Source organism: Podarcis melisellensis, assembly GCF_964234715.1.
Source record: "Podarcis melisellensis genome assembly, chromosome: 12".
NCBI classification, from domain to species: domain Eukaryota; kingdom Metazoa; phylum Chordata; class Lepidosauria; order Squamata; family Lacertidae; genus Podarcis; species Podarcis melisellensis.
In genome coordinates, this window is record NC_138544.1 from 6878486 (window position 1) to 6901273 (window position 22788).

General features: G+C 44.3%; 2 protein-coding genes and 1 long non-coding RNA gene across 3 annotated transcripts in view; 2 read left to right on the forward strand and 1 right to left on the reverse strand.

Moving 5' to 3' along the window:
- The window catches only part of LOC309380944, a 220541-nt gene that overhangs the window by 9781 nt on the left and 187972 nt on the right, over positions 1-22788 (forward strand). The gene's annotated exons all lie outside the window — the stretch shown is intronic.
- On the forward strand, positions 4001-7675 carry LOC309353514 (FANCD2 opposite strand protein-like). The gene has a single exon (XM_081882842.1). The coding sequence runs from the start codon at positions 4065-4067 to the stop codon at positions 4593-4595; it is 531 nt and encodes a 176-aa protein (XP_081738968.1). The 5' UTR covers positions 4001-4064; the 3' UTR covers positions 4596-7675.
- BMPER (BMP binding endothelial regulator) overlaps positions 10926-22788 on the reverse strand; it is a 172267-nt gene continuing 160404 nt past the window's right edge. The window contains exons 14-15 of the mRNA XM_081931106.1: positions 14212-14342; positions 10926-11311 (exon numbers count right to left, since the gene is read on the reverse strand). Of these exons, the coding sequence (XP_081787232.1) occupies positions 11130-11311; positions 14212-14342 (313 nt within the window). The 3' untranslated portion in view covers positions 10926-11129. The remainder of the gene's footprint in view (positions 11312-14211; positions 14343-22788) is intronic.

Sequence of the window (22788 nt, forward strand, 5' to 3'; positions counted from 1 at the left end):
CCATCATAGACATCAGTCCATAATGTGACAAAATCAAGCCAAACCTAGACACTAAACCTAGTTGGTCTAGTTTGTTGTTGTTTTTTAGTCGTTTAGTCATGTCCGATTCTTCGTGACCCCCTGGACCAGAGCACGCCAGGCACTCCTGTCTTCCACTGCCTCCCACAGTTTGGTCAAACTCATGTTTGTAACTTCGAGAACACGGTCCAACCATCTCGTCCTCTGTCGTCCCCTTCTCCTTGTGCTCTCAATATTTCCCAACATCAGGATCTTTTCCAGGGAGTCTTCTCTTCTCATGAGGTGGCCAAAGTACTGGAGCCTCGGCTTCAGGATCTGTCCTTCCAGTGAGCACTCAGGGCTGATTTTCTTCAGAATGGATAGGTTTTATCTTCTTGCAGTCCATGGGACTCTCAAGAGTCTCCTCCAGCACCAGAATTCAAAAGCATCAATTCTTTGGTGATCAGCCTTCTTTATGGTTCAGCTCTCACTTCCATACATCACTACTGGGAAAACCATAGCTATATGGACCTTTGTCGGCAAGGTGATGTCTCTGCTTTTTAAGATGCTGTCTAGGTTTGTCATCGCTTTTCTCCCAAGAAGCAGGTGTCTTTTAATTTTGTGGCTGCTGTCACCATCTGCAGTGATCATGGAGCCCAAGAAGGTAAAATCTCTCACTGCCTCCATTTCATCCCCTTCTATTTGCCAGGAGGTGATGGGACCAGTTGCGTGTCGAGGTCCCCAGGTCCACCCCAATAACTCACACATCACACAGAATTTTTGTTTAAGGTTTTTGGCATAATTTTGGCCACAACTTTATTAAAATACAAATTTGTGAGTGGTTGCTTAGGCATTGGTTGCGACTATCTGCCCCCACCATGGGGGACAGACTGACATTCTGCACGATGCGAAAGTCAGAATGGGGGTTACGCGGAGCAGGGAACCTGCCCTCACCCCAAATGCAACCAGGCATTGGTTGCGACTATCTGCCCCCATCATGGGGGACAGACTGACATTCCGCACGATGTGAAAGTCAGAATGGGGGAATACACTTGGGGGTTACGCGGAGCAGGGAACCTGCCCTCACCCCAAATCCAACCAGGAGCTCATTGCTATGGCCCGAGCCCCCTTGACACAGTGGACAAGCAATAGTTAGCCCCCAATTCCTTTAACGGAATCCCTTGCAGCAGCAGCATTAGAGGGGCAGGCACAGCCAATCCATGCCCCTCAACCAACCAAACCATAAACCAATGCCTAACCGCAACCTTACAAGTTGTGACGATTTGCTACGCAGTAGGCAAAAACCAAATGGCCCCGGCCAATCAGCCAGATGGACAAAATTCCTACCAGGCCCCCGCTCCAAAGCAGACGACCCCATGACAGGCATAGCAAGGTCAAAGCGAACAACCCTATTCTAGGGAGGGAGGGACGGGCAATCCGCTGCACGGGCGAAAAGAGGAAGACCTAGTCTCGTGCAAGGAGTTTTAGCATTTCTGGCTGTCAATCAATAAATGGCAACATTAATTTCTTCCCAACAACAAGGGAAGCCCCAATCGCATCAGTGGCCAACGATCAGTTAGCCCGCCCCCAACTTTGGAGTGTCCTGGTGGCCCCCACCGCAACACGTGCTCTCCATGAAGGAGAACACGCTTTGACATGATCTTAGTTTTTTTTATGTTGAGCTTCAGACCATATTTTGCGCTCTCCTCTTTCACCCTCATTAAAAGGTTCTTTAATTCCTCCTCACTTTCTGCCATCAAAGTTGTGTCATCTGCATATCTGAGGTTGTTCTAATCTACTTTGCTATTACTATTTCCCAATATTAAATTAATATTAAAAATATACGAGGGGCTGATTGCACTGTTAAGGCAACACTTCCTTTTCATATTAAAAAAAAGCTACAAAATTAATGAGGGGGATTTTGGAGTTGAGGTGAAGTGCAACTTACAGAGAAACATCTTTATGAACAGTAGCCAAACCACTTCTTATAGAGGCCGAACTTCAAATGCCAAGTGACTTCTATGGATATATTTCCAAAGAACTGTTATGGGCTAATTTCCTTCCAAAGGGATAAGGACCATTTATTACAAACTGCAAATGAAAAATTAAACACTTTAGGGCGTCTGTGTCATTTGTCTCATCTGAAACTGTGCCAACGTCTTAGAAGTGTATTTATGCCTAACACATTTTCCTCTTAAGTGTCGGTAAAGTTCACCAAAGAAGCAAACTTTGTCAGACAAACTCCAACTGTCAGACTATACAGACTGGGGCCAAAGTACATCTCTTGAACAGAGATGAGAATTAAATCTTGGTGTAGCATGGAAACAAACCCCGCCATAGGTTTTATCCATCCTGGATGTAAGAAGTAGGAGTATAGGAAGCTGTCATACCATGGTCGTAGCCAAGGTGGGGGGGGGGGGCAGGGGGTTATGGAAACTGTAGTCCAACATATTGGAGGACACCTTGTCTTAGTGATTCTTCAGTGGATTTTTGTGTGGACGGAAAACTTCAGTGTACAGATAAATATGAATTTAAAATCAAAATGGGCTTAATTAAGGAAACTCTTTGAGGGACGCGGGTGCACTGTGGGTTCAACCACAGAGCCTAGGACTTGCCAATCAGAAGGTCGGTGGTTCAAGTCCCCACAACGGGGTGAGCTCCCATTGTTCGGTCCCTGCTCCTGCCAACCTAGCAGTTCAAAAGCACATCAAAGTGCAAGTAGTTAAATAGGTACCGCTCTGGCGGGAAGGTAAACGGCGTTTCCGTGTGCTGCTCTGGTTCGCCAGAAGCGGCTTAGTCATGCTGGCCACATGACCCAGAAGCTGTACGCCGGCTCCCTCGGCCAATAAAGCGAGATGAGCGCCGCAACCCCAGAGTCAGCCATGACTGGACCTAACGGTCAGGGGTCCCTTTACCTTTATGGAAACTCTTTAATGGATTTCACTTGGAAGGGAAAACTTGTGAGATTCATTTCCCTGTTTGTAGACCACTTCTGATCTCTTTGGCTGATTCACACATACAAGAGTGCAGCAATGAGTGATATACTTGTCTGAAACCTGTGGATGAGCTCTGAAACACAATGCTTTCCAGAGGAATGGGTTTGCGCAAGTAATAAAACTTTGTTAATCCAATGGTAAGAAATCAAGTGATGTGGGTGGATGTGTGAAGCTGCCCTTTGATTAGCCAAAACTTACTTTTGTGAAACGGTCCCCTATTTGGTGGATGTTGCTTTGCATAAATAGGAGTACAGAACTGGGAAAACAGCTATAATTTTGGACTTAGTATCTTTCAGAGGAGTTTTGTTATTTAACTCATTAACAGAGGGCCTTCTCGATAGTGGCGCCCGCACTGTGGAACGCCCTCCCTTCAGATGTGAAGGAAATAAGTATCCGAAGGCAGCCCTGTTTAGGGAAGTTTTTAATATTTAATGCTGTATTGTTTTAACACTCGATTGGAAGCCACCCAGAGTGGCTGGGGGAACTCAGACAGAAGGGCAGGGTATAAATAAATTATTATTATTATTACTACTACTACTACTACTACTACTATTAAATTAACTATATCTGGAAGGCCACCCAATATATGTTCTCTGGGAGCTTCACAAAAATAAAAAGAATGAAATGCAATTATTGAAAAAGCAAAACAAAATAGATGTACAAAGATACATGAATAATATAATAGAACTGAGAACCCCAGATTATTAAAACAACAATAACTAGAAGCTGATTAAAAGCTCTTCACCAGGTACTGAAAAGCTAAGGAAAGCATCTGGTGAGCCTCTCTGGGGAGACTTGTTCCATCATAACTTTAGTACCAACACCAAGAAGATCCTCCCTGCCTCGGTTCATTTAAATTTATTTTAATATCAGATGGCAAGGGAGGGATTCTGTCCTTACAGGAAGAGCCATTCTGTGTGAGCCAAAGGGAGGAGCTTGTGGAACACCGGCTCAGTCTTGGTGTTCTGGAGTGAAAGATGCTCATAATGGGTTGCCGCGGGCGCCGGACTGAGGAAAGATGCAACAAGAGCCTGGGCAGAGCAGGGTGGCAGCGGCTGGGCAGCGCTGACCATGGCCAGCGGGTACCAGCTCTGGGCACCCTGGTCCCCCCTGGATGAGTCCCTGCAATGGCTGCGGGGTGCCGTGCCCAAGCCCAGCAGCACTAAGCACCCCTTTCGGGGAGGGCAGAGCCCAGCCACTGCCACCGACCTGGAAGTGCAGCTTTGCTTCCAGGGACTCAGCCTGGTGCTAGAGCCCAGTGCCAAGACCGGAGCTGGGCACCCGCAACCCCCTGGAGTGGCTGGAGAGACGCGAGGATGCAGAGCAGCTGTGCACAAGCCCCAGGCCGTGCGGCTCACGGGGCTCGACTCAGTCTTTGGGCACCTCGTGACGGTACAGCCTCCGCACTGGACCGGCTCGCTGCGGGTTTCAGAGCGTTCAGCCTTCTGCCAAGTCATCAGCCCCCAGCAGCGAAGGCCTCACGGGCTCCGCGAACCACAGGTGCGCATGGCGATGGCTATGTGCCGTCAAATGCTGCGTGCCATCCTCCTGCTTTACGCTGCCTACAAGAAATGTGCCTTTGCGTTGCAACATTCCCGCTAGGACAACCCTGCCTGGGAACGGGCAGGGCTCAACGGGATCCTTGCCTGCCCACCCACAGATTCACCCATTCTCCTTCAGCAACATCAGTTCGTCCGCCAGTGCCATCTACCTGTGCCACACAAGTCTCCTCCTCTCCTCCACCGCCAAGCTACTTTTTGCCCACCAAGAGGAAACACTCACTTAACATCTTAAGCCTGCAAGGAAAAGATTCAGACTGGCACAGAAACCTCCGATTGTTTGCAGAGAGATGAAACTAATCATTCAACATACTAAAGAAAAGGATCATATTTATCTATGCTGTGAACCTATTCCCTTGCAGCGTCTGGCTCATAAACGGGGGGGGGGGGGGGGGGAATATAGTTAAGGCAATTAAAAAGAATGAAAGCCTTTATAAGTAAATGGACCGAGTGAACTTTGAAACTCAGATCAAACAAGTTTGCACGCATCTTCAGTAAGAGACAATCTTCAGAGACACAGACACTTGTACACCACTCAACGCAAAGGTAATTTTTCAAAACCTTCCTGCCTATCGTTTTCAACATGAAAAGTAAAAATAACTGCATTACAAGATGGGGCCTATATAAAAAACAACAACAATATTTTCTATAAAAAAAAGGTAAAGGACACACATCTGCAAAGCGAAGAGACTGCACGTTTTCAACAACAAAGTAACATTCTTATATTAATGAATGAAGCTGGAAAATAAATGTAAATTAAGCCAATTACTCCATAAACCAACAATGACTAAAGGGCAATAATACAATGAAACTCAGATAGCATGAAGATGTATGGATTCCAAATGGAAGAAGTTTTGAGATTCTCTAAATGAAATCTTATTTCTCCAACCAATGAGCAAAATGTACCACTTTCCTGACCAAACATCTATATTTGACCTCAAGATGAAATTACTGCATAGAAAACTGTGCTATGATTTTAAAATTTTAAAACAATCATTATTTGTTTACATCAATGGATGAAGACTTCAGCAACTGCAAGTTTATTACACAAAGTTCAGACATAAAGAACATAAACACAAATTATTATTTTTCCCTGGTGGAAGAGATTGGAAACACAAGTCTTATGACCACAGTCCTAAAAATCTTTGTTTTCAGAAAAAGCTTGAAAATGCAAGATTTAAAAATTCAAAGCCACAGAGTCACCAAATCATCTAATGATCACATTAAAGTGGTTTGAGCACTGAAATCTAAACTCATTGGGATCACTCTAATTTCATAGATACACAAAAATCACCTTAAAAAAACAACAAAGGTGTTTTTTAAAAACAATCTTCAACTCTGAAGAATTTCTATCTACAGAAATACTGTTATGCAGCATCCCAAAATGAAATTTAAATGATTGTTTTGATTAATTTATTCAATTTGCTCTGTCACCTCTGCCCATTTTTTTTAAAAAAACCATGCACTCTCTTTACAACTGATGGGTGCAGTTTATATTAAAGAATTATGGATTCAACCTTCAGAAAAAGTATCTGCCTGTCAGTGATTGGTGAGTAAGATCCCTATTTGTTTAAGACAAATGGATGAAGACATTTAAAGTCAGAAGCAGAAGTCTAAATGTGCTTCTTCTTTTCTTTCCTGGCACAACTTTTAAAGTGACTTTTATTCCTAATCTACTATACAATGATTTCTCCATTTGCCAATAAGCAACTAAAAACCAACCAAGTTCTGAAGGAAATTAAGATAAATGTTGTCACTTCAAGGTTCTGGGCTCTGTGTGGGCTGTTGTTTCTTATATCTTAACATTGCTAAATGGATCAGCAGTTCTATAGTACAGTGTACCAAAATATTATTGAGCTTGATTTCTGTTCAGACTATTCGGAGACAAGGAACTTTGCAGCTCATTGATGGCACCTACAAGAACCACCTTACACAGCTGAAAACCAGTGGCCCACCTTTGAAGTCACAAAGGACCACCAGTCAGACTAATATTGATTCCTCTATTAATAACTTAACCACATATAAAATTAGGATTCAATCAATAGCAAGGAGACATAGCCTGTTGTAAAAGTGCTGGTTGGCTTTGCAAATTAAAGGCACTTTCAATTCACAATAAATATCTTTGCTGGCCTGCAAGGAAGTACTGAGAAGATAAAACACCATAGTTTGTCCACAGCAAAACTAAGGCCTCGGACATCCTGCACTTTACACAATTTGCAGAAATCAATGTGAAATTATTTCAAGGATTAGAAGTACACCATTCCTCTTGAGTAAAAGTCCCTCTTATCATTTGGCAAAGGAGCTTAACTTCAAAACAAAATGGGGATGCTATTGTTTGCTATTTGCCCTGTGTACAATTTGCTAATAGCTGATGAATCCGAACTATAAAACCTGGAACATTGATTCAAAAAGGTAGTCCTCATTTATTATCTGCTGAGATGAAGAACACACCAATAATTCGACTCAGGCAGTATTTTAAAGGAATTGCTAAATCTTTATCATCTGCCAGGTGATATTCACAGGTATCTTACCTGAATCAGTAAATGAAGATGAAGCCCAGTCACTGTGTTTAAAAAAAAAATACACTAATGTATGCATTAAAACAAAAATAGCTGCAACCATTGGCTTACATGAAGTTCTGATCTTTGTAAGAATATTCAATACAGAGACTTTATAAAGTGGTTCAAGTTGACAGAGATCAGATTATGCCTCACCATAAGCTAAGGAAGCATCTTCAACAGTGAAATGTGAGATAAAAGAAGCTTACAAGAAGAATATTCCTACAGCCTCTGTTGCCTTGAACCTAAACAAATAATAACTTTTTAAACCCAACGCCTTTATCCAAATAGGCGGGGTGATAAAGCGGATTTTCAATGCGGTATTAAAAACAGGAATTTTTAATACATCTTAGAAGCAATTCACCTTTGCCTTAACAGCATTTCAAAGGAAAGCCCTTCTGGTGGCTTTTATTTGCAATAATGGAACCAGCTTTCGAAACATGTGACTTTACCTTGAAACATTCAAACTGAATTGTATGGATTTACATCCTGTTAACCTGATGCAGTTTATTTTAAGTGAAACTTGACGTTCAGAGGAAAAAAAATTAAAAACCCTTAAGGTCCAGTGTGGTCTGAAATTTATGTGGCATTTTCTTTCCCAGAGCCCAGTTTAGTTTTCATTTGATTAGTCACTATTATCATGTAAGGCCACATTGGCTTGTGTGGGTGGCATACTATTAATGTAATTTTAAAAATAAATAAATCATAAGGGCATTTAGAATCATAGAATCATAGAGTTGGAAGAGACCACAAGGGCCATGGAGTCCAACCCCCTGCCAAGCAGGAAACACCATCAGAGCACTCCTGACATATGGTTGTCAAGCCTCTGCTTCAAGACCTCCAAAGAAGGAGACTCCACCACACTCCTTGGCAGCAAATTCCACTGTCGAACAGCTCTTACTGTCAGGAAGTTCTTCCTAATGTTTAGGTGGAATCTTCTTTCTTGTAGTTTGGATCCATTGCTCCATGTCCGCTTCTCTGGAGCAGCAGAAAACAACCTTTCTCCCTCCTCTATGTGACATCCTTTTATATATCTGAACATGGCTATCATATCACCCCTTAACCTCCTCTTCTCCAGGCTAAACATGCCCAGCTCCCTTAGCCGTTCCTCATAAGGCATCGTTTCCAGGCCTTTGACCATTTTGGTTGCCCTCCTCTGGACACGTTCCAGTTTGTCAGTGTCCTTCTTGAACTGTGGTGCCCAGAACTGGACACAGTACTCCAGGTGAGGTCTGACCAGAGCAGAATACAGTGGCACTATTACTTCCCTTGATCTAGATGCTATACTCCTATTGATGCAGCCCAGAATTGCATTGGCTTTTTTAGCTGCCGCATCACACTGTTGGCTCATGTCAAGTTTGTGGTCAACCAAGACTCCTACATCCTTTTCACATGTACTGCTCTCAAGCCAGGTGTCACCCATCTTGTATTTGTGCCCCTCATTTTTTTTTACCCAAGTGCAATACTTTACATTTCTCCCTGTTAAAATTCTTCTAGTTTGTTTTGGCCCAGTTCTCTAATCTGTCAAGGTCGTTTTGAAGTGTGATCCTGTCCTCTGGGGTGTTAGCCACCCTTTCCAGTTTGGTGTCATCTGCAAATTTGATCAGGATGCCCTTGCAAGCACCAGCATGAGATATACTCAGTTGTGCTTGTCTGAAAGCAAACCAGAGTTCAATTTGCTCAGTGGAACACCTCTACACCTAAATCTGCTCTGGGGGTTGGGAATATCTCCCCAATGACTCTGTGCTTCTGGTCCTACAAAGAAGCCACATTGCATCAACTTCCATGCTGCTAAAGTTGGGAAAGGCCCGAAAGTTTGCTTGCATCAGATTTCACATTTTATGCACTGTGCTGGGACTTACAAACACGCATGAAAGAAAAAAAGCTCTTCTAGGTGTTGGACAGAGAATCACAGGAAAACCTTTTTCCTTTATGAATTTCAAAACAGGAAATATGTTTATAATGAATCAAACCTCTGTTCCAACTCAAACAGGCATAGTATTTAATGGTTATTTTTTAAAGAAATTAAATTCCAAAATTGTTTATGAGATGAACGGAAAGCCTATGGTTAGGTCTTTGTCTGACACAAATCTTTTTTGTTTTGTTTCTTTAATATTTTTTTTCCATGGCTATCAAACATAACATATACAGGTAGATGCATTTAAATATTTAAATAAACACCTTTTGTTTTTCCTTTTTTGTTACACATCCTGTACAGTACACAGGTGCTCTCTGTGATAAAGTTCTTCCACTTTTATTTTGAAAAGAAGTGAAACATTTGAGCATGAACAGTAATCTTCCCATCTCAACATGAACAACCATCTTCCCATCTCAGGTAGTAGGGAACAGCTGTCACCTGGCACAAAACACGTTATTGGGAAAACAGCTGAGGAATTCTTAGGAATGGCAGTACAGTGAATATTTGAGTCTCTTGCTGCATGTGCTACACGTCCCTTTCTGCACACGTCTCGGCTGCTGTCTAATCCAGAAGGACAAAAGGCTGAGAAGTGCAAGCAGGATAATGGCTGTGTTCTAGATCCACTGCTGGAGGCAATATGCTTCTGAATACCTGTTGCTGAAAACCACAAGAAGGGAGAGAGCTGTTGCACATCCTCCCCACACACTACCTGGGCAGCCATTCAGCAAGGGGGCTGGGGGCATGGTGGCCAGGCCAGGCTGGGCTCTGGGACCCAGAGACCCTCGGTGGCACGCAGGGTGTGGATTCCTGCTTGGGGGTGACTGGTTTGCGCCCCCTCAAAATCACGAGCCTCCCGGTCCTCCCCACACTACATTCCTGGTGGTTGGGAACTACATCCTCTGCCCCCATGCATGTGGTTGGCTTCATCTAAATGTTACGCCAACTAAAGCGATGTTCCAAGGAACGTCGGAACGAACCAGCGAAAGGGTTCTTTGCTGAATTAAGGTGCTCTTAACAATCACCCGAGGCTGGTCTGAGGTGGGAAACCTGAGCCGTCCCTCGATAAATCCGAGCTTCAGATAACACCTGTTTCTTATGTATTCGGAAATCGGGATCTGATAGTAACTTTATGCGGAAATCCTGTGGCTTTGGGAGACGCATCCATGGAAACTCGGAGGCGATGGCTCGGTGGGTGCTATCGTGCCATCAAACACCTGCCTTATTTACACAAATGTCTCACGTGGCTTACAGGTGAAGATAACAGAAATGCTAATACATAAACTTTATAGCAAAATAATATACATATAATAACTCATCCTTCTATGGTTTATATAAATGATGCCTATTTTCATATGTGTGCGCACATGTATGTGTATGTGGGTATATATAGTTAAAACTAGGACCGATGCTACCATATCCCAGGGGCCTATATGTATTTAACCCAATGCAGGTGGGACAGAGAAGTTAGGGGTGACCTGTTGCTTCAATGGGCACTGTGTGGAATTGTTTATGCTATGGCTGTTGGGTTGAGGATTTGATCAAGGGGGGCGGGTTCATGTTATGGGGACATTTGTACAGTGCGGGGGAGTGGCAGGTGCTCCCGCCATTTTTTTTGTCCTGCAATACCAAGTGTATGACCATTTATTTCTGCTCTCCCTGAACATGCTATTACACAATACACACACAGAGGGGTGCCATTGGGGCCAGGATTTGGGGGCAGAAGTCCAGGATCACAAGTAGCAGAATGAGCAGGGATGGGTGACTTTTTTAATTCAGAGAATATACATTACTATCAAAAGGGAGGGGGGACCCGTAATCCTGGCAAGTCCAGAGTCTTTTAAAATTACCTTACCTCTCTCTTTCTCTCTCTGTATCAACATACACTTGTGTTTATGGTTATATATATATATATATATATATATATATATATATATATATCCATATACACATATAAATATATAGGCACACATATTTCCCCCCACTCTTTGTGAGAGTGCTTTGCAAAATCTGCCAGCCAGCACTGCAGTCCTTCATTGGCTGCGAGCTTAGAAAGGTTACCAAAAGCCACCAGTTACAAAGTCCTTGTGGACAAAAGCTAATGTCACCGCTGTGGACAGAGAATGGGTTTGATGCATCTTCCTTTGTGGTGGACTAAGTTTGCAGGGCAGTGGCAGCCCGCAATGCATGGTTTATTGCAGGGACCAATCTCGTTCCAGTTGTCGCATGTTTTCACGCATCCAGGGCCGCAAGTATCGTAGACGGCACCATGTTTACACTGGGTGGCTGGAAGATAATTCAAAGAAAGAGGAATGTCATCGCTTAAAATTATGCCCATGGGTTTTACCAAATCCCATATCTTGTAATATTATGGCACAACAGCGCGGGTTTTTTTATTGCAATTTCTCAGTGGAACATTTACTGTAAATGTCAAGGAAACAAGGCAAAATGCTTTAGAGGCCTCAGCCCGGAAATTGTCTAAGAGATATGTGTCTAAGAGATATGAGAGTCAGCTGCTCTTTCCTGCTTTTCAGAAATTCGATGAATAGTTGTTTTAACACTGCATATAGCAGGGGTTGGCAAGGAGCCCCTCTGTGGGCTGGATTGCAGGCGGGCGTGAGCGCCTGCGATTTCCAGCATCTGCGCAGACGCGATTTCCAGTGCCGCAAAAGTGAGTCCCCGCACCGCGCCGGTTTAGTGCAGCACATGGGGACTCGCCGAGCGGGCAGCTCGGTTCGGGGGTGGCTCGGGGGCCAGTAAAATGACCCCTGTGGGCCTGCAACAGGCAAAAGCTATCTCCAAGTCTTCTTAAATTGCACACCAAAAATCAACCTGCATATATTTTAGCATCATTTTTGTTCCTTCTAAAAGGGATATCTCTATCTCTATCTCTATCTCTATCATCTCTATCTCTATCTCTATCTCTATCTCTATCTCTATATGTACCGTATTTTTTGCCCTATAGGATGCACTTTTTCCCCTCCAAAAATGAAGGGGAAATCTGTTTGCGTCCTATGGGGCGAATACAGGCTTTCGCTGAAGCTTGGAGAGCGAGAGGGGTTAGTACGCACCGACCCCTCTCGCTCGCCAGGCTTCAGGAAGCTATCCGTAAGCCTGGGAAGCCCGCAGGAGTTCCCGCAGGGCTCCCTAGGCTGCAGAAAGCAGCCTGCCGCCCGGCGCGCGGGGCGCCCTGAAGCAGAGTGCCCCGCGCTTCGGGCAGACATTGGCCACCCCCACAAGCTCGGGGGACAGCGGGGAGGCACAGCGCCGCCATCCCGCTGTTCCCCGACCTGGTTTTGGGGGGGGAAATAAAGGGAATATTTTTTCCTTTATTTCCCCCCCAAAAAAACTAGGTGCGTCCTATGGGACGGAGTGTCCTATGGGGCGAAAAATACGATACCTATATCTCCCTAATTTACCTAAGAACTGGAATCAATCAACACCTTTTATCCCTTTCTTAATCATAATAAAAGTTAATGCAAAAACAGAAAATCAGAAAACAAAACGGATGACACTTAAACTGGTATGTTTTTAATTTTGCCATTATGAGTTCCAATTACGGTTAATTTGAAACATCAAAATTTTGCCTTTCCTTGCCTGATCCCAATTTATATTTTAAAAACACGACTGTGTGCTACACTACCTTTTCTCCCTCTCTTTTCATATAAAGAAATTAGGCCCAAGGATTACTTTATAAAGCAATCTATGAGGGTTTGCAATGTCTCCATTCAATGCTCTTCCTCTCAAAGTTGTGTTTTATGCTACCGTTTCATGCTATCTGAACAAGGTTTTATGTTTTAAGCAATTTGCTTCTAATTTTCTCTTATTTCCTAGGACTCTGTGGCAAAGGGAACGTACTTTGCCTATGCTGAAAGCAGAGTACAGGAGCGGAGGACCAAACGTGGCCAAACTACTCTGGAAGGAGCATGGCAGGTGGTCAAAATCCCCGTCACTCTCCTTCCCCACTGGAAGCTTCTGGGTGTTTTGCCATGTTTGCCAGGAATGGCCCAAACCACATAATGGGATGGGTATAGTGGGATAAATCTGTTCCATGCTCCACCAAAACTTTTTGGAGTACTCAATTGCAAGCACTTGGGTTTAAATGATTAGTGGATTGCATGACTAGTCAGTTTAATGAATAAAATAGATGCAGATCAGCTGTGTTTTTCCACCACAGATTGCCATTCATTTCTCGCTTCCTATGAAGGAAGATCGATTGCATCTGTGCTTCCACATGAGCGAGCAAGCAGTCCAGGAAATGTCAGTAATCAGCTAGAGTCTTTCACGATTACGGTCCTGTGATCCTTGCGCTACTTACCCCTCTGTTCTTCCAGCAGACTCAGACAAGTGAAATAGGTACCCGATGCAAAGTTTTACAACGGGCTTGTTAGTACAAAGTTGCTGGAATCTCGCTTGTCAGACACGCTTCCTGTATTCTCTCCAAAGAGCACAATGCATGCCGGCTGGCCACTGGATTTCAACACCTGGGAACCATTTAGCCATCTCTGCTCTAACAGAGCTGCAATACTGTAAGCTGCCAGACTGTGCATTTGGGGCAGAACTGTGCTGCAAGCCTGTTGCCTAAGGGCTATTTCGGCTGGGGGGGGACCAGTTTTGGGATGGGGGTGCTTAAAACTCTCACTGCCCACCACTTCTCCACTCCGAACCAGCCCTTCGTGCTGCAAAACTGCTGGCCCATGGGTTGGGTGAAGAGAGGAGGAGGATTAAGTAGAGAAGCCGGGAGCAAAAATCAGGTTTTATTACATGGGCACAGTATAAAATGCAGTTGCAATGAAGTAATCAGTGTGTCTCAAAGGGACGCGGGTGGCACTGTGGGTTAAAACACAGAGCCTGGGACTTGCCGATCAGAGGTTCGGTGGTTCGAATCCCCGCGACGGGGTGAGCTCCCGTTACTCGGTCCCTGCTCCTGCCAACCTAGCAGTTCAAAAGCACGTCAAAGTGCAAGTAGATAAATAGGTACCGCTCCGGCGGAAAGGTAAATGGCGTTTCCGTGCGCTGCTCTGGTTTGCCAGAAGCGGCTTAGTCATGCTGGCCACATGACCCGGAAGCTGTACGCCAGCTCCCTTGGCCAATAAAGCGAGATGAGTGCCACAACCCCAGAGTCGGTCAAGACTGGACCTAATGGTCAGGGGTCCCTTTACCTTTAATCAGTGCATCTCACTTACCAGCACAATTCTGCTCAGGTTTCCAGTGAACTTTCAGACCTTCCCTTTGACAGGCTCTAGCATAGGCGAGAAAGGACTCACAGTAGCAGTTTTTATGAACAGGGCACTCACACATGTCTGTCACGCAGGACCTGTAGAGAACATCCCAAATAACAGGGTAGGGGGGGGAGCGAATGAAAGACTGAGTTTAGTTTATTGCAACAACAACGACAACAAAATTGTCACATTGGCTTGGATCCTAGCAACTGTTATGAAGCACAGTGCCCCTAAAATCCAGTTTTTGCAATGGTTGCTCATACCTGAGAGGGAAAATTCTGGTTTGGCCTGGAGAGGCTTTAGCCAGGGCAAGTTCAAGCAAGCTGACTTGCAACACCTCCTGTTAAATCCGTTGCTTGCTGCCTCCTTCACTGTAAATCTTTACCATGCTCCCTTATCAATTGTAAATCTAAATGAAACAGCATCCGATTTCTTCTGGAAGTGTTAAGCCAAGATATGGTGACCTAAAAGGTCACTCCCTCCTTCTGCCCCACAATAACTAATCAGTAAGTTTCAACAGCCTGAGGCTCCTGCCAGAAAAGCCCCAAAGTTATTATGTTAATCTCGCCGCCTCCTTTACCAGGACAACAAAAAGGAAGACTTGTTTTTAGAAGCCATTTCCTATGGATTTAAGGCCAACTCTTCCTGGCAGGCACTGTTTAAAATCTTTTAATACCTGATGTCAGAGGCAGGTGCCAGGAGCAGGTCAGTAATAACTCACACAGCATCAGTGAAGTTAAATCTTTATTCAAATAAACAAACAGCTCAGGAGCACAGCAACTCTTCCTGGTAGATCTTGCCCCTATGAGGCAGTTGTGGGGACTGAAGGTCCACACATTCCCACAGTTGTGTAAGCCTCCTACTCCCCCAGGTCCATCCCAAGCAATCTGAGACTCCATCAACGCATCTGTCTTTGCTCCGCTCTCTTCATACCTCTTCTAGTGCTGGGAGCTCAGTGGGAGGGGAGCTGATCATAACAGTAGGGGGGTACGCCCTGGTCTCTTCAGCAGCCTGTCTCAACTCTACCTCTTGTTTCCCCTCCTCTCCAGTCTGCACTGCTCTCTGCACCAGCCTCTTCCTGCTCACTAAACCCTGTTGCCTCTTCAGCTTCTGACAAACCCCTCCTCCCAGTCTGCTCTCTCTTCTCCCTCTGACTACTCCCCGTTGTCCCACCACCAATCCCCTGGCTCTGAGCCTTCTTCCCTTGGGGGCTCCCCAACTCGTGCCTCCCACCCCCACCCCCCTCAGCATCCAGCAACCTGAACACTTTCAGGAAGTCAGTAACATTTGTAGTCTTTATTTTAATGTTTGTGCCCATTTTTTAAAGTAAAAAGTGATGCTTTTCACTTTAGCCAATGGGAATCTTTCGAACAGAAACGACACCTCATCTCTCTCCATCCGACTTCTGCCCCATCTTCATCCCTTTCTGTTGCACAACTCCAGCACATCAAGTAGCCCCATCACAGAAATAAGAAAAGGTCGTAAAAAAGAAACTCTTCCTCTTTGGCAAAGCTATCAGCTAGCAAACCTGCATCCGGCAATCTTCTGCTTTCAAGCCTGATCAGGTCCCTATTTCTTGGGGAGAACTGCTCTTTCTTTCCCCTTTCTTCACCCCATACAACATTTTCTGCTTACTTAAGCAGACTGAATTCTAGAGCTGAGGCTGGAAGGATTTGATTCTCCACCCCCAAATATGAACCCCCAGCTATGAATGTTGTGTCATAAAGTAGGTGTAGAAAATTATACATTGGCTAAATAATGTTAAGGGACGCGGGTGGCGCTGTGGGTTAAACCAGAGAGCCTAGGACTTGCCGATCAGAAGGTCGGCGGTTCAAATCCCCGCGACGGGGTGAGATCCCATTGCTTGGTCCCTGCTCCTGCCAACCTAGCAGTTTGAAAGCACATCAAAGTGCAAGTAGATAAATAGGTACCGCTCCGGCGGGAAGGTAAACAGCGTTTCCGTGCGCTGCTCTGGTTCGCCAGAAGTGGCTTAGTCATGCTGGCCACATGACCCAGAAGCTGTACGCCAGCTCCCTTGGCCAACAAAGCAAGATGAGCGCCGCAACCCCAGAGTCAGCCACAACTGGACCTAATGGTCAGGGGCCCCTTTACCTTTTTTAATGATGTTGGCAAATTGGGAAACTTTGCTAATACTGGGGTGTGTGTGAGAGAGAGAGAGAGAGATAGAACAAGAAGCACTGGGAGTGGAAGGGCCACATTTAGAAACCAACACATCTTTTAAGAAACATTTCCATAGCAATAAGGGACAGAAGGTTTGAATTTATATGAAGAAAACATGCAGACATTGGCTCCCTCTAGTGTTCAATATGCAAAATGTTAGACAAGCCACTTCCCCCCAAAAATCTTAGGTTTGCATCAAAAACGTGACAAATTTTCTAAAATGACAACATTTCAATCTGGTGGGAGGGGGCGGACATGCCAGCTGTGCGCCAATTTGTGACTATCATTCCACTATTTTGGTGCATGTCTATATACAGCAAAATAGATACGTTGTGAATTCAACACATATGACAATCCAAATTAAGTTTGCATACTTTTTTGTGTGCATAGGAATGATGTCTGTGTAGTAAATCAATCACATCTGAAGCTGCTGATGGTGCCAAGGATGTATTCAGAGACACAAAGAGTTAAGTGTCCCTAGAAGGTTGTTTAAAGTGAGAATCTCTTTTCTCCGAAACAGGAAATGTCTGCAACGAAATCCAGGTCCGTGAAACATCTCACTGTGTTTATTTCCTTGTAGGTAAGCCACAAACCCATGTAGGATCAGGTTTAGGGTGGATCTGTGTCCCAATTTTGAAGGGCCATGTGGTACAAGCGCCGTTTGGGAGAGCATGAGACTCTTAAATCTCAGGATTGTGAGTTTGAGTCCCACACTGGGCAAAAGACTCCTGCAGTAACTTCCAATTCTTCAATATTGTGATTCTATGATTCCACATACTGTAAATATAGAAATGCAGACCTCATTTGAAAGGTAGAAGAAAAATAGAAATTATCTTTCAGGAAAAATGGTTGCATTTAATTCTTTTTTGCATGCAGTGCTTTAAATATCTCCCCCCTTTTTAGTAAGTTATCTTAACCTTTGATTCTGTTTCGCACTAGAGCAAACAAATACCAAATTGGTGATAAATTGCTGATTTATCCAAGACTGAAATCAGGCATTTGGAGGACAGCTTAGGATCAGCTTTAGACTCGCCATTGAGATCTATGCCACTAGAGACAGGGCCTTTTCAGTGGTGGGCCCAACTATGTGAAACTCCCTCCTTAAAGGAGTTCACATGGCCCCTACTCTTCTGGTATTTGAACAAACACCAAAGGCTTCATTTCAGGCTACTTTTCCTAAAGGCTGGGGATTGTAGCTTTACTGATATATAATAAAATACTCACTACTGTTTCAGTTTTCATGAGGGCTACCTAGGAAGGCGGCACACAAATCTTTAAAACCATCAAATAATTCTCAAAGCTCTGTTTGCTTCCAACAGTCAAAGCATTTTCGGTGGCAAAGCAATGGGACAAGAGAGGCTGCTTTGCTTCCCCCTTCCCTGGCCTTGTGGCTTTCCTAAGCAACACCCCTCACTGCAGCTGCTATCCCCTTTTTGTCAAGTTCCAGAGCCAGGCTGGAACTCATTGGATGTTGTGCTGGTCACTCAGGCTCCCGTGTGGACGCAAGGTTGTCTCATCTGGGAAGAAGTGGTGATAACTGGATGGATATAATCCTAGCCTGTTGCACGGAGAAAGCCATGAAAAGCAAACACATCTGTCATCTGTGAGACACTCCCCTGCGTCAGGCAGCCCTGCGTTGCTCCCACATCTTCAAAGCAAACCATATGACTACACTTCTTTAGCAACAGGCCTTTTCCACATTAAACTATGGAAAGTGTCCAAGTCCTGCAAGAGGTTAAAGAAAAGGAGCCCTTTGCTTCGTTTAATTTTTGCTGCTCCTTTTTTTTTATTTTAAGTGAATGCTGCTCTTGCTGTTGCTGCTGCCCTTACACAGTGCTCCGCACAGTATTGAAAATGCAGATGTTTGGTGTCTTTCATCAAACATCTGCAGTTCCTTTTACTTCACAGTAAACAAGCGCTCCAAATCAATCACCCTAAGTGGGAATGCCTTTTGCGTTTAATATTAAGTGCTGCTCAGTTCACAAACTCAGCATGATGTAGTGCACACTAAAATGTGCAAGTTCTTCCAAGCCATGACGCTACGCAGACGAAAGGCTAACAGTGACCCGGGTAAAAAGACACAGGGACATTCTAGAATGAAGCAGGGATTGGGGCAAAGAGTTGCCACCTGAAAGAGAAGAATCATTCTCCAAGCCTAGTGTCCTATAAAGCGAGTGTCTAGAGGGAAAGTCCACTCACTGGAGAGGTGCAATCCAAGTTTTAGCACTTGCCTCACCTAATTTAACAGTGAAGATATCCAAAATCTCTTCGGCAGCCAAATTGGACACTGTCATAATCACATTTCAAGGCGCTCAAGTTTAATATTGTGACTCAAGACTGTGGAGTTTTGTTTTGCTTCGTACAAGAGGGAGCTCATTTTTCCTCTCTGGAGAAGCAGCTGAAGCCTGAAATGCTCAACATCTTGGTGATTCAGAGTCTTAGAGAGGGAATATATCTCTCTGCTTAAATAGAATAGGGCTTCCCTTTCTGTCTCACAGGCAGAAATGGAATGGAGTATCCTGAAAATTAAGAGCCTGGCTATCTGGGACCCTGCATAAGAGCACTCCATGAAACAAGAGTGCTTTTTCTTAGTTGCCCAGCTATGGACATCATCTTCACTATACTTTGAACTTTTTCAGACTATCATATGTTGCTGTAGACACAGCAGTAGTAGCAGTAGTAAATGTTAAAGAATTCTGCAAGGTTTTTTCCCAAAAAAAAAACAAAAAGTTTGGAGAATCAGGCTCCAACCTTTCCACCCAAGATGTAAGCAAATACGCTATTTTGCAAGCTCCTATTTTGTAACTCAGCACATACCTTTTAACATTTTACGCGGAACCATGTTGTGCCATTAAAACCTTTCAATGTATCCTGTTAAAAATATAAAGGCTTTTAAAAAAGCACCAGTGTGCTGTTATGTATATTTCTGAATCTTTATGTGAAAATGGACTTCAAGCCAAATTTGCATTTTATAGCTTCAACCAGCATCACACCACAATAAGAAGATAAAATGAATAATGAAATATCCTGGAATGTTTTCTAAAACCACACAAAATAAAATTTTCAGGACTATGCAATCATAGTACCCACCTCAAAGAGCTTTATTCATAATCTTCCTTAAATCTGGAGCCATAGTTTTGAAGGCAATAAAAATCCCACTCATTTCCTCATAATATTCCTTATAATATTATCCTGATGAAGAACACTGTGGGCTCCCCCTTTGCTTTGCGCTAGGAAGCCACATGGTATGTGAATCTTTTATATTTTCAGTCCAGCTTTTGGACAAGAAGAAGGGCGGTTTGGGGGCTAGTTCCTCTATCCCCATGGATAACTAAAGAGCTATATTCAAGAGCCCACAATACAATGGGAAGTTCTCAATAGAAATTAATGAGATTTGCACAATAAACTATCCTGCTATGCAGCTCACATTCATTGTTTCAATTAGGGAGCCAAGAGCAGGAGCCAGCTTGGCCTGAAAATGGATTGGACATTGCAAAGACCTTAAACTTCCTCAAAGAGAGGTTTGGATGTTAGAGCAGACCATTCAATAGCCTCAGTGTCAGCCCCTCCAAAAAACCCTGTTCCTCCTCCAGCTCATCCCTGAGCCAAAAAATAAGAATTACCAATCTAACTACCTACAAGTATGAATGTGTGTGTCTTTCTGTGAAAAAGCCCTTCATGCTATGAAGTCTGAAGAGCTACATTGGGAACTGCTGCCCCTGCCACCTGAGGAAGTCACCTCACCTTGTGTCTTTCGTGGGCTGGCCTTGTTTGCCCCACACTGCTCTTCAGCAGAAAGAACAGCCATGTTGTGGAAACAGAGTTCCTTTCCTCCCAGCTGCCGCCTACTGCCAACCACCAGGGTTAATTCTCCAGTATGCCTTGGGAATGACACTACAGTGTGATACAGCGTTGTTGAAGGACATTCAGGAGGAGATGACAGTCTTCACCAGTAGCCCCCAATCCCTCTCCCCTAACAGAATGCCATTTGGAACAACGCTATCATGTAAGATAGCATTGTTCCATGGGCATAATCAATGTCAACTTCAGGAATTGGAGAGCCTTTGGGCAAAACCATCTCCATGGGGCCCCTTTTTCACTGTGGCAGAAGTTCTTGTCACTGGACCCATCTTTGGTCTGTGGGCCCTTGGCAGATGCTCAATCTGCCAACCCTTCACACCAGGCCTAGACATTATGTTTAATTCAACGTGATGATCTATGCTATTGAGCATTTGAGAGTGGCACCGGAGGTTGGTTTTCCTACCCCCTTTCTCTCAAAATTCACCACCCAAAATGTAAAATAACCCCTCACTTTTGTTGCCCACAAATGGAGCAGAGAAATAGGGTGAAATTGGCTCAGTCCTAGATGAAGTATTAGCCAATCATTCAGAAAGCATCAATCCAAGAATGGATGGTCTGTCAGCATCCATAACATCCCGCTAAGGCACTGTGAGATGTGGGGTGTATAGCTCGGTTGGCAGTCCAGGCTTTGATGAATCAAAGCAGTGCCTAATCTGTGGGCTGGTCTTGTATTAACTCCTAGCTGTGTACTGTTCCATGAACTGCCATGGCTGTTTTGCTTCAAGGACTTGAAGTTATAGTTCTTCTGTAAATACTAAAGCAGTATCTGCAGACAGTGGGGCTTTCGTGCAGCTTGTATTTGGGTTTCAAGTTCATACCAGGCATACTTGGAAAATAAGGCTAGAAATAAATTCTCCCAGTGTACACCAGAAGGGACTCATTAAGACTATTTGGAACGGAGTTAAGAATGCAAAGCACATGCCTTAATGTCTCTCAGAGAACAGACCGACAGTTGTGTACTGTGCACATATGTTAGCCTTTTTCGTGGAAGTGGTCCCATTAATTTCAGTATTACCACTGCAAACTTCCCTACAAAGCCATCCACAGTCTGGATGCAGGAGTTGCGTAGAGTTGTAGTTCTGCAAGATGAGGCTTACTGCAAGGAGACTACGTCTTGGAAACTGAACTGTAGGAGGGGTACAGCTGATATGGGGCCTTTTAATCATGCCCCATTGCGCATGCCCCACAACTGCTCAGCATTCTCACCCAGCCGGCCCTGATATGAGACAGTCACTGATGCTGGATAACTGAAGGCATCAAGAAACACTGGTGCCATCTTGGAGGGACTCAAGGCTATAGCGGATCCTCCTGAAAAATGTTATGTACAGGAACACAGAGATTCAGCCTGAGCACCACCACCAAGCTCTGCACAAAAGATGGAACTACAGAGAGACGAAGCCTACTAGAGAAGAAGCTAGGCCCGAATGGGTCAAGTATAACTTTCTGGCCCAAATAATGGCTTCCATGTCCGGCTTACTCATCATTTGAGCAACTAGGAATCTAAAATTGGCAGTGCACTTGCAAATCCACTTACTCTAGACACTTTGAAGCTCTTTTTAAAAATAAATTTAAAAAACACATTCTATTTTTAATGGATGAATTAACATTTAAATTAATAAACGTTCCTGCTGTGCTTTGTACTTTTAAAGGGAAGAAAAAACATGGACAGCCCACCAGACTATGGTGAACAAGGAAAAGAGTAGAACGGATGACTGAACTCGCTCTTTAAACCACTGGTAGTTATACCTGTCAAATGCACTGTGAAGTCAGTGGCATAGCTGTCAACGTTTCCCCTTTTTTAAGGGTAATTCCCTTATTCTGAATAGGATTCCTTGCAAGAAAAGGGAAAAGTTGACAGCTATGGTAAGTGGTGCTGGGTAGGAAAAAACACAATATAGTAGCATATGTCTGTATGCAGCTACAGAGCACTAGCAAAAAGTGTTTAACAAATAAATACAGTGGTGCCTCGCAAGACGAAAAGAATCCGTTCCGCGAGTCTCTTCGTCTTGCGGTTTTTTTGTCTTGCGAAGCAAGCCCATTAGCGGTTTAGCGGATTAGCGCTATTAGCGGCTTAGCGGATCAGCTGATAAGCGGCTTAGCAGCTTAGTGGATCAGCTGTTAAGCGGCTTAGCGGCTTAGCGGATCAGCTGATATGCGGCTTAGCAGCTTGGGGAAAGGGGGGGAGGAAAAAAACCCCGCAGGAACTTGCAAGACATTTTCGTCTTGCAAAGCAAGCCCATAGGAAATTTGTTTTGCGAAGCACCTCCAAAACGAAAAACCCTTTCGTCTAGCGGGTTTTCCGTCTTGCGAGACATTCGTCTTGCGGGGCACCACTGTAATGGGTAAAGTTAATCACTACTACAATATCTTTTTCTAAGGGATGGACAACAGTGTAAAATTTCATCAGAATGAAGCAGAGGGAGAATTGGGATTTCAGGCCCCTCCATCAGCGCAAGCTCCATTTGGCTCCTCCTCTCTCGGAACTGTTTACATTCAAAC